General features: G+C 36.2%; 3 protein-coding genes across 4 annotated transcripts; all 3 read left to right on the top strand.

The window, feature by feature from the left end:
* The first annotated feature begins 6,021 nt into the window (after positions 1-6,021).
* Positions 6,022-7,492, top strand: LOC108595849. Its single transcript, XM_017981140.1, has 4 exons — positions 6,022-6,107; positions 6,166-6,257; positions 6,691-7,059; positions 7,116-7,492. The coding sequence occupies exons 2-4, from the start codon at positions 6,194-6,196 to the stop codon at positions 7,421-7,423; spliced, it is 741 nt and encodes a 246-aa protein (XP_017836629.1). The 5' UTR covers positions 6,022-6,107; positions 6,166-6,193; the 3' UTR covers positions 7,424-7,492.
* Positions 7,493-7,870: 378 nt separating this feature from the next.
* On the top strand, positions 7,871-9,391 carry LOC108595811 (CG15083). Of its 2 annotated transcripts, XM_017981102.1 has the most exons (4): positions 7,871-8,094; positions 8,588-8,655; positions 8,938-9,100; positions 9,174-9,391. In XM_017981102.1, the coding sequence occupies exons 1-4, from the start codon at positions 7,974-7,976 to the stop codon at positions 9,263-9,265; spliced, it is 444 nt and encodes a 147-aa protein (XP_017836591.1). In that variant the 5' UTR covers positions 7,871-7,973; the 3' UTR covers positions 9,266-9,391. The 2 variants fall into 2 exon arrangements, with proteins under 2 accessions (XP_017836591.1, XP_017836592.1); XM_017981103.1 differs by lacking the exon at positions 8,588-8,655 and having other exon boundaries at positions 8,059-8,094.
* Positions 9,392-9,769: 378 nt separating this feature from the next.
* Positions 9,770-11,018, top strand: LOC108594941. The gene is made up of 4 exons (XM_017980075.1): positions 9,770-9,866; positions 10,349-10,416; positions 10,581-10,743; positions 10,810-11,018. Exons 1-4 carry the CDS (start codon positions 9,770-9,772, stop codon positions 10,899-10,901), a joined length of 420 nt encoding a protein of 139 aa, XP_017835564.1. The 3' UTR covers positions 10,902-11,018.
* The last annotated feature ends 1,382 nt before the right edge of the window (positions 11,019-12,400 follow it).

Here is a 12,400-nt window from a genome sequence, read left to right on the forward strand (position 1 = left end):
CCATTCAGTTCGGCTTGAGTAATAGCACAGAGCAGTTCTTTTTAAAAGCAATAATATAAACTAAAATGAATGAGCGTGGCGTAAAGACATTAAAATTTTTAGCAATTTTAATGGGCATTGCTCGTATGATTCAAGTTATATATATATGGATTTTATAGCTGATCTTCTAATGTGTTTTGGAACTTTCTGTAAGGAAGAGATAAGCAAACACTTGACTAATTTCTTATATGTTGCACTCTTTGTTGCTGTAACTAATACGCTTATCTATGGCAGTCTTAAGGTATGCATATCATAATATTAAATATGAATAATAATGAATATGAACGTGTGGCAATTTCAGGAACGCTATCTATTCTTATTGCCTTGCATATACCTTTGTGAGATTCACCCGATGCTGACTTTCCTTAAAGAAGAGTACAATAAACTACCGTTTGCCCAATTCTTTTACGAACCATTAGTTGCTTGTGGTAAGTCATTGGAGAACAATTTTTTTTGTATACACTCCTAATAATTTACAATTTTACAGTTCAGGCTTATACAAATCTAGAAAACCTTAACACGATCTTAACAGAGTTTAGAAGTTTATAGCAGAAGCTTCTAGCACTTAACTTATTGTTGCAAATAGCTAATGAATGGCTTAAGTGTTTGCTATATATATTAAAATATAAAGTTTTAGCGCATTTTCATTAATTATTACTATCTCTCACACGCTCTTCAACTTTTTAAGACCTGCTGCTTTAATGAGAGCAATCTCAGATTGATTTCAAATCAGTACGGCTTGTGTAGTTAAACAGAAAGGTTGTTTGCTTTAAAATAGATTTAGCTAGGATGAATAAGTGTGGCTTAATTGCGTTAAAATTCTTAGCAATTTTCACTGGCGTAACTCGTCTGATTCTAGAAATAATTTCGTTTACGAATTTTAAGCTTACAGAGTGCTTAGCAGAGAACTCTTGTGAGTTAAGTAAGCACCTGACTAAATTCTTACATGTTGCACTCTTTGTTGCTGTAACTATTGCGCTGATCTATGGCTGTCTTAAGGTATGTGAATCATAATTTAAAATATGAATATTTGTTATAACGAACTTTTGGTCTTTGCAGGAACACTATCTATTGTTATTGCCTTGGTTATACCTTGGTCAGATTCACCGGATGCTGACTGAGGTTAAAAACGTGTACGATAGGTTTCCCGAATTCTTTTACAAAGAATTAGTTAGTTTTGGTAAGTTTTTCAGAAAAACTCTTGTTGTATACACTCCTAATAATTCACAATTTTACAGTTCTTAAAGGCGTACTTCCCATTAGTACTGTGGTATTGGTGGGAACTTTTATTGCCAAATCTTGGAAAGTACAAAGAAACTGACACTTTGTTTATAAAATTGACATATAAAATATAAATTATATTACGAAACTACTTATCAGTATGATTTATTATTATCACTCAAGCGCTCTTCAGCTTTTTAAGCCTGCTGCTTCAATGAGAGAAATCACAGATTGAAAATAATTTATTTCAAATCAGTACGGCTTGTGTAGTTAAACAGAAAGGTTGTTTGCTTTAAAATAAATTCAGTTAAGATGAATGGGCGTGGCTTAAAGGCATTAAAATTTTTAGCAATTTTCACTGGCGTTGCTCGATTGATTGACGAAATATATACGCGTTGGATAGTTGAGCTTATAAAGTGTTTAGAAGCCGTTTCCTGCAAGGAAGAGACCAAACACTTGACTAATTTCATACACGTTGCACTCTTTATTGTTGTCACTATTGCGCTTATCTATGGCTGTATTAAGGTATGTGAATCTTAATATTAAACATGAATAATTGTTATAACGCACTTTTGGCCTTTACAGGACCGCTATCTATTCTTATTGCCTTGGATATACCTTGCTCAGATTCACCCGGCACTGACTCTTATTAAAGAAGAATACGATAGACATGCCAATTTATTTTTCTTACTGTTACAATTTGTGGATTATGGTAAGTCCTTGCAAGAAAACTTTTAATTTCTGTATACGCTCCTAATAATTTATAATTTTACAGTTCTTAAACGCTTACTTCCTATTAGTACTATGTTATTGGTGGGAATATTTATTGCCAAATCTTGGAGAGTACAAAAAAACTGAGTCTTTGTTTATAAAATTGACATATCAAATATAATAAAATTATATTACGAAACCACTTATCAGCGTTAGTTATTACTATCTCTCACACGCTCTTCACTTTTTAAGCCTGAGAGCAATCTCAGATTAAACATAATTTATTTCAAATCAGTACGGCTTGTGTAGTTAAATAGAAAGGTTGTTCGCTTAAGCTAAGATGAATAAGCGTAGCCACGCTTTAAGCCTAAAGGCGTTAAAATTCTTAGCAATTTACACTGGCGTTGTTCGACTGAGGGCCAAAATATTTACGCTTATGAAAGTTGAGCTTACAGAGTGCTTAGCAGAGAACTCTTGTGAGTTAAATAAGCACTTGACTCATTTCTTATATGTTGCACTCTTTGCTGCTGTCACTGTTCCGTTTATTTATGGCTGTTTTAAGGTATGTGAATTATAATATTAAATATGAATAATTGTTATAACGAACTTTTGGCCTTTGCAGGAACGCTATCTATTCTTACTGCCTTGGATATACCTTTGTCAGATTCACCCGGCACTGACTTTATTTAAAGAACAGTACGTTGAGTTTTACGACGACTTTTATCCATTCATATTTCGTACAAGTTAGTTGTTGTAGTAAAACTTTAAATTTCTGTAAACGCTTCTAATAATTTACAACGTTACAGTTTTTGGAACCTTTCTTCCCATGAGTACTATGTTATTGGTGGGAATTTGTATTGCCAAATCTTGGGAAACAGAAAGGGTGTTCGCTTCAGCTAAGATGAACGGGCGTGGCTTAAATGCGTTAAAATTTTTAGCAATTTTTACTGGCGTTCTTCGTCTGATTGGCGAAATACTTAACCTTACGGTGTACTTAGCAGAGAACTCTTGTGAGTTAAGTAAGCACTTGACTAAATTCTTATATGTTGCACTCTATATTGCTGTAACTATTGCACTGATCTATGGCTGTCGTAAGGTATGTGAATTATAATATGAAATATGAATAATTGTTATAACGAACTTTTGGCCTTTGCAGGAACGCTATCTATTGATATTGCCTTGGTTATACCTTAATCAGATTCAGCCGTTAGTGACTTCGCTTAATCATGAGTACAATATGTTTCCCGGCAGCATTTATTTATTATTAATTAGTAAGTGCTTGCAGTAAAACTTTTCATTTCTGTAAACGCTTCTAATAATTTACAATGTTACAGCTATTAACAACATTCTACCCATTGGTACCATGGTATTGCTTGGAATTTTCATATGGAAATCTTGGAATGTAGAAAAACCCAGTGCTATAAAATTGACAAATCAAATATAAATTAAATTGAATTGTTATGTAATCATTTATTAGTAAAGCACACAATTATTATCACTATGCCACACGCTCTTAATACATTTTAGTCTGCTGCTTCAATGAGAGCAAAGAATAATAATACCGATTAGAAATTAAAGAAAATCTAACTCAGCAGCATTATTTCTTTTTTATTCACAGATTTTTGCTTCATAAAAACCAGTATTTCAATGTTAAGCAATTTATTCAGATTGCTCTAAAAATTTTGTACGATTTGCAAAGTTCACTGGAACTTGTACATACTTTTTGGAATGTTGCTTATCAAATACAAAATTTCAGAATACAACAAATGCGGAACATAAACAAATTGCCAGTAAACTCAGCGGAGTTCACTGATAACAATTATTTAACATATGTAAATACGAAACTTATCACACTTTCCTCTGGAAAGTAAAGAAATTGACAGCTGTTTGTTAAAATTTTATTAAAATCAAAAGAACAGCGAACAAGAGACGTTGTTTCAAAAGCGGAGTTTTTGCCATGGACAATTGTTATAAGTGCTTGGGTATTATTATTGGCATAATTTATATTAAATTATCAGCAGCTGAATCACGCATGTTGTTGTTGCATATGCAACAAGAATTAAAAATAAAAGGCATAATTATATTTCTATGCTTGATTGAGCTAAGTGTATTGGTGACGTCTATAATATTGATAAGAGCCATACTTACGGTATGTTATGTACATAAAGTAAATTTTTCTTAAATAATAATATATTGTTATTTAGAAAAAGTGTATTTTGCTAGTGCCTTGGATGATAGCTGCGTTTCTAGAATATATGATAGAATATTCTATTGGCTTGCCAGGCAGTCGTTTGGGTAAGCAAGTGGTCAGCATAAGTTATAACATATTATAATTTATATTTTTGCAGCGCTAAGTTTCTTTTGCATTTGCTTTATATGTATTTTGTGCTTGAAGTGGACAGAGGAGTACAAAGAATCTTATAAACCTGTATTTTCATTATAAATATAAACAAAGTTATGGCAAAACAAAAATTGATCGTATTTTTAATTTCCAACTTTGATAAGCCATAGCTTAGCAAGAAAAAATGCGATTAAACTTTTTTATAGCATTTTATTATAGAGTAGTAAACACAATTTAAACTAGTACAAATATTTATGTTTTATAAAATAATTTAGCTATGTTATGAACAAATGAGTAAGCAAATATATAAACTTTCTGTGAAATATTCAAGCTGTAACTGAATTGATGTCCAAGTTTAGTTTTATGCCGCTTTAGACTCATGAGATGCATCTGAATTAAACTGCACTTAAATTTTAAATGTTAAGATTTTCGATATTTTGGCAAACAAAATGTGATGTTGCCCCCTGTTTAAATTTCAGTAAAACAACAATATTTAAAGTTGTAAAATACAAAATGCAATGATGCAACTTTGCTTTAAATCTCAAGCAGTAAATCATACAAAAAATGGCTTTATATAGTTTATTTGAATTTTAAACTTTAAAAAACTCTAGCTTGTATCTGAAACAAATATTAAACTCTCTATAGCTGTATATAACATTAACTATAATATAGTAAAGCTTGCAAGCTAAAATTCAAGCGCCAGCTAATTTATGTGTAGCATAATTAACAAATTTATGCAGCCTTAAGTGGCACTAAATGCACTTAGTTTATGCTAGTTAAAATTTATAAACTTTTGCAGCGTTGAGTGCGCAAATTAGCAAAGTGTTTGCCAAAGTTTTAAATGCTTTTGCTATACTAGACATCACAGCAAAGAAAGAAAATAAATAGGTTTTTGTTGAGCGTCCATCAGCAGGTCTAATTAGATTGTGATTGAGTCCTTTGGCAAATGGTACGTGTTAACGGCAGACAACAAAGGTGAGCATGTGTATGTGTGTGTGTGTTTGTGTGTGTGTAGAATGCAGTAAGTGCGACAACAAAGGCCAAAAGCTGCAGCATTGGCTATCAAAACCGCACAGCCACTGACACAATTATGTAAATTCAACTGAGAGCTGAGAGAGTGCAACCGACTTTGATATACGCTTTGGGCGCACCCATAAAGTAGCATAACTCAACTTTAATATGCCCCTTTTTTTTAAGTATATTTCAAAGCGGCAAAAACTTTGACGTCAGCTGCAAGTTCAAACTACTCAGATACGTTTGGAGTTGTAATACAATAAGGCCCCATGGCCTGAAGTATATTGCGTAATACGCTGGGGATAATTGTGCGTATTGCCAGCACTTGAATAGCTTTTGAATATTATTTTGGCACACCTGAGCCTTATTGCCAGGCTAACAAGTGTTAACCGAGCACCGAGCACTAACCCACACACAAACTTGTGCTGATGCGTATTAACAAAAGGTGTTTAAAGCTCGAGTTGCGTTTCAAGTGTACGCCTAACTAACTGACTAGCTAACATTGCTGCGCATGTCCTGGCATCGTTATGCTCGTCCAGCTGCGGCTGCGACGCTTCAACCCTTGACTTCACGTCGTGCCTGCAACAATAAGCCGCAGCAGTCAACAGGTGCTCGGCAGCAGCAGCAGCATCCCTGGACTCGACTATAAAAACGCTGCTGCCATTGCCAGTGGCCGTCAGTCCGCCCTTGGCCTGCTGTGCAACTCGATCTTGTGCGTTTTATTTTATTTGTGTTTCTACCTTAACTCTTGCTAAGATGTTCTTGCGCCTCACTTGGCAAAGTATGTTGTGCATCTAAAGTTTTCCAATGTTTTCAAACTATTGACTAGTCAATTGCAGCCAACTAGCTTTAATAAACACAAGGATAATGTCGAGGCTATGCTGGCGATTTCGACGTCGCTTATCACTGCTGCTGCTTTGCTTTCTAACAGGTAAGAGCTTAAATAAAATTAAATGATAAGAAGTTAAGTAGTTAAATAGTGTTTCAAAAATTGTTTAAAGACTTAAAGAATTACAATTGCTTTTAAAAGTTAAAGAACAGTTCAATTGGGAACTTAAAGAAATATTTAATAATATTTTGTGATTATGAAATCTTTAATTTTTCTAAAATGTACACATAACTCTTTGAAAAGTTCCTGCATATTATAGTTGGTTATACTAAAATTTAAAAGCCAAATTTTGTGGCAAAACAGCAAAATCCTTCAACTAATTGAATTAGCCATTGGGTTGACCCTCGATTGGGCGCAATTAAATTCGTCCGTCGGGCTATGAAACGGAAATTGAACAAACCTTTCAAGCTCCACACACTTCATCACTTCAGCATGTCCCCAGAGGCACAGTCAATTAACATTCTTTGTTCCACAGTGGCGCCATTGCGACCCACGCCCACTGCAATGGCCCAGCAGAGTGAGCAGGAGTCGTCTTGGCGCTTGGCGCCAATGTGGAAAAGCGTTTACCAAGTGGAGCAGCAGCGCAGCGGAAGTTCGTTGCCGAAAATTGCAGCAGCGCAGGATGTGGCGCCCGAATTTGAGTATGACTGGACAAAGGCTTTTAATTTCCACAAGTATCCGCTGTCCTTGAACCGACGCTTTCGTCAGCGCTATAATAAATATCTGAAGGAGTTGCAGGTGCGACAGCTCTGGGTGCAATCTCCGGCTGCAAGCAAGCGCGACTATAGCTTGTGGCCAAGCAAAAAGAAACGCGAGCCCAAGTATAGACCTTCCATTAGTGCTGGTGTGTAATTTGTGCGAAAATTCGTAACAAGCTACTTAAGCTTTTATATTTTGCAGGAGTGCTGACGAATCTGGGCGAGTTCTTCAATCAGCTGCAGGCCAATGTGCGTTTTGCCGAGCAGTACCATCAGCTGGGTGAATCCGACACACAGCTGCTGGAGGGTGTGCATCCACATCCGCTGGCTGCGCCGGCAGCGCAAGAGGACAACAGCTTCGAAGAGCCACGCGCGCCATCCAAGCTGCGGCAGTCCATGAACAGCTATGAGCCGCCGCAGAAAATACGCTCGCTTGTCTCACGCAATCCACATGGCTATCGTGGCTCCCAGCTGGTCGATCCCAGCTATATGTGGCTCGGACTGGGCTAAACTAACATCGATTGACTTTGACTGCGCAATGCAATAAGTCCCAATAAGTTTTGACTACCTTTTAGCTTCTGCTCGCTGTAAATATTTCAAATTCAAATAAAAAATTGCAATATATACTCAGCATTTATTTTTATACACTGCGTATGAATGATAAATGCGCTGCCGTCCAGTCCAAGGCTAGTGGAGATCAGCGCACAACAGGTGGCACTCACTGCATGCGAGTAAAAGAGATGGCTAGCTGCGCTCTCCAGAGAGCGAGCGCCATAGATGCTCAAGTAAACAGAGCGAGCGCGACCCAGTGGGAACTGCGCTTAGCATAAGCAACTGATAACGCGCGACAACGAGTAATGCAGCGCTGCGTTTGCAACTGGGTGACTAGTTAGAATTACTTGACTTTGCGTATACAGAGAGCGGCTATATTTGTAGCTCTGGGGAGTCTTCAGTTGTTGTTTGTCGTTTGAGCGCGTTGGTCTGTTCACTTTTAGCCAAAGCCGCTGTTTTGGTAGTTCAACTATATATTGTCAACGTTACTTATTAGCCCAGCCCCAAAATGAAATTCGAACTAACTGTTGAGCGTGGACCATGTGATTCCGAATTACGTGGCTGGTGCCTGGGCATTGCTATCTATTCATTAGTTTCGATTGCATTAAATGTGCTATTTGTGCCATCGAGTGAGTAAAATTCGCCCACCATATTGTTTTCGTGTGTGTTTCCATTGTGAATTCAAGCAACCAATACATGTGCAAGCTACCTATACTAGGGCGAGTTAGCTAGGGGCGGCTAGAGCAGCAGCCGCTTTAAATTTGTTACAAATTTGACAATTTAAACACTAAAATTTAAACTCTAAAATGCAACCAGTTGCAAAAACTGCTCATCTATATATGCTGTGGCCCCCCCCTAGCTACGCCCTTGCACCTACATATACATACATAGAGCATGAGCTAATGCTTCTATAGAAGGCGCAGCTAAACTTGTTCTCATAGTGGCGCGCGGTTTTTGTTTTTTATTATTTTGTCTGTTTTTGAGTTGTGTGTGTATGTTTATTTTTTATTTTCGTATTTCTTAATTACATACATAGTTTGGAATTTTATTCGTCGTCTATGACGTCAGATTTATAAGCAAGAATGACCATTTACATTGTCTCTCTATTCTATCATCATGCAGCTCTCACCTTCATTGGATTCGCCATTGCGCTAGTGACAAACATTTGTTTACTCATCGGTTGCCTGCGCGTAAGTATTAACTATAGAATAAGCTTGAGGGATATATTATAAGCCTTGTAGTGGAAAAGTACTCAGCTTAGCTAGAAAAAATTGTATCAAATCTAAATCTCAAAGGCACATGTGTTCAAAATCGTATTTATTTTGTTAGAAATATCGTATTTCCTCTGATAAAAGAATTTGTATATTTTTTTCTGCAGTGCACAGATAAGAAATTTGTGTAAAAACTTTATGATTGCTTCAGCTGTACAAATAACTTACTATATATATTTTGACTTCCTCTTATTCTTGCAGTTCCACCACTTACTCGTTGGCATCTGGTTGATCTACCCGCTTTTGATTGCCATCAACTTCCCATTTGCCATTTTGGGCAGCATCTTTCATTTTGGCGGCTATAGAGAGGCCGCTGGCTCGAATAACGTTTTCTTTGCGCTTATGTACTATATTATATTCTTTTGTAAGTTATTTTTGCTTATGCTGCATATTCTATTTGGAATGCTGACTCATCTGTTTGTGCTTATCTTTTGCAGTGATCACCGCATTCTGTGCTCGCATTGTCTACTCCTATCACTTGCATCTGAAGAATCGTCAGAGCCAGCCACAGCACTCGGTTGTTGTTTGAATCTCATCGTTGATGCCATTGAAATCACCCCCACCCCCACTCAGTGATTTTTACTTAAGTGTTCTTTGTATAACATATGAATTTAAATCTTAAAAATAAACTAATAAGTGTTTTACACCAAAATGAACAAATTTTAAAAAAGCGTAAGCGGCATTTAATATTTATAGAGCTATAAAGCTAAATTGTGAAACTTAAAACTGTACAAGATTTTGAATTGGCATTCAAGGTTTACAAATTTCTAAAAAATTAAAAAAAAAAAACATTGGACTGAATGATTAACGAACTTATTTGTGGTTTTATGGCGTAGGCTTTGCAAGAAAAAATTATTAATAATTATTGATTAAGTTCAATTTATATATTTACCAGACACTCGAATATATGGTAAATGTGCCTCTTATCTCTTTGCTTTTATTTAACTTGTTGCATGCCTCTTGATTTTGTTGTGAAGCAAAATGACTCCAAGTACTTGTTGCATATTGGAAGAGTGTTAGAGTTGAGCTTGATATGGCCACATGCTTTTCAATTAATGTCGAATCGGGTGTGGACTACCACAAAGAGAGCGCCCAAGATGCTCAAACCTACCCTGTGTTAATTGTTAACGGTGAGCAGCGACTTTGGCCTAACACACCCAAGCACGCAATGCGCTCCTATCAGTTCCTTTCTGTCGCTTGCTCGCGTTGGTGGGACCCTCTCATTCGTTAGTTGAACTGCAGTCCCTGCTCAGCAATGAAGTTCGATCTAGTTGTGGAGCGTGGACCATGCAATACGCAACTGCGTGGCTGGTCTATAGGCATTGCTGTAGCTAATTTAGTGCTGTATGGGATAAGTGTGCTAGCTTCACCAACAAGTGAGCAAAATTAGTAGCTGCTCATACTAAAATTTATATACACTACGTATACACAATATATAAAGTATGCGCTAAAGTTTCGTTAAGGGGCGCACGTTTTTCTTTTTGTATGTGTGTGTGTGTGTGTATGTAAATTCTCATGTTCGTGTTTCTTGGTATTTTATTGAAGCATGACGTCAGTTATGTGTAACAAGCAAGAATGACGACTTACAGTTTTTCTATTTTACCCCTTGCAGCGCTTAATTTCGTTGGACTTGCCATTGCAATAATTACGAATGTTTGTTTACTCTTCGGCAGCTTGCGCGTAAGTATTATATATATATCTTTGATATAAAAGTATTGTATAAAATACAATATTTGTGGTTGCCTTAACAACTTTAAAGTAAATTCTTATTTTATACAAAATTTATGCTACATTTTTTTTTTTTGTAAATTCTCAACGCAACAAGTTTTTTCTTATGCTTGCAGCAAAATTATTTTCTTGTTGGCTTCTGGTTGATCTTTCCGCTTCTTATAACCATTGGCTACCCCTTTGCCATATTGGGCAGCATATTTAATTTTGGCGGCTATAGGCAGAGCACCGGTTCCAATAGTATTATCTATGCCATATTTATTTATACTCTTATGTTAGGTAAGTTGTTGGCATATTGATTTATTGGCATATTGTTTCAACTCTTTTTTATTTTCTTTTTTACAGTTGTATTTCTATTCTGCGCCCGCCTTGTCTACTCTTACTTTAAGCAATTGAAGAAGCGCCACAGCAATCCCGAGCACTCGGTGGTTGTTTGAATTTCATTGTTGCCATTTAATTTTTTAGTTTGCCAGCACTCAGTGTTATTTTTATATAAGTGTTCGTTGATATATAACAATTGTGAAATACATTAATTATTTATGTTTACGCTTGGGAGAAAATAAATTAAAATACGTTAGGGACCAAAATATTTTTTACGATACGAATTTTGCAACTTATTAAAAGCTATTTGACATTTTAAATTTGTTAGCTTAGCCATATTACTTATACAAAAAATGAACAAATTTTTATTGTTTATATTAACTTACACTGTATAAATTTTATAATCTGTAGAGTTAATTACAGTTTGACTAATTTAATTCGACCAAAGACTTTGTATCGACTTCAGTTCAACTAAATTTTAATTATAATTTTTCAGTATTTGCTGCACAGTCATTACAAGAAATAAAACAATTTAATTTTGAAATGCTAAATTGTGTGCGTTTGTTTTTCATATTCAACTTGTTTATTATTTATGCATATATGTTTACTTATATATCCATGAGATTGTCTGCCAGATTGTCTGCGCTGCCATTGGGCCACCCACCTGCGCAAAGGACTTGTGTGCATAGGTGTGAGTAGAAAATTGTGATGCTTGAGCAAAAGAAGACAAACCTACCCTGTTGGAAACGCTGCTTAACATTGAAAATGTTAATGCTGAGCAGCGACTAACCGGCGCCCAAATTAGGTTGACATAACCACGGAGGCAATGTGGTCCAATCAGTTGTTGCCTGTCGCTTGAACGCGTTGGTGGTGCGCCTAGCAATCGAAGCTACAGGCCGGCCCAAAAATGAAGTTGGAAGATCTAGCTGTGGAGCGTGGACCATGCAATACCGAATTGCGTAGCTGGTCTATGGGCATTGCTATTGGTTTTTTATCTATGTATGCACTAAGTGCGATTATATCGCCAGGTGGTGAGTAAAATTCGCTGTCAACAACGTCTGTAAACAATTTATAGAGCATGAGCTAAAGCTTTTGTACACACGCTTTACTTTTATATTAACTATTTTTGTCAACCGCTACTGCAGCCACTTGGATGTATTCATGACTCAGTTCACATGGAATAGACAATGTCAATGTCAATGATGATTTCAAGCAAAGCCGAATGAAAACGATGTTCCCATTCGCGTTCTGCATCCTCTTGGACGCAATCATGACATTGGTTATTTGAACTGTCTCAAGTATCGACCTAACCCATTACTCCTACAACATGCCAAGACAATGAACTAGTCTAAGGCAATATGTTGTGGCAACTTTAAATTTTTCTATTCTTCACTTACAGCACTATTTGGATTTGGATTTGCAATTGCAATAATTACAAATGTTTGTCTACTCATTGGCAGCTGGCGCGTAAGCCTTTTATTTATTTTTAAATATGTACTTTTTTTTTAAAAAAATTATTTGCAGCAATATTATTTACTGGTTCGCATCTGGATGATATCCCCCGTTCTTATTGTCATCGGATATCCACTTGAAATTTATGACATTGTCACGAATT

The sequence above is a fragment of the Drosophila busckii genome, chromosome 2R (genome assembly GCF_011750605.1).
Source record: "Drosophila busckii strain San Diego stock center, stock number 13000-0081.31 chromosome 2R, ASM1175060v1, whole genome shotgun sequence".
Taxonomy (NCBI): domain Eukaryota; kingdom Metazoa; phylum Arthropoda; class Insecta; order Diptera; family Drosophilidae; genus Drosophila; species Drosophila busckii.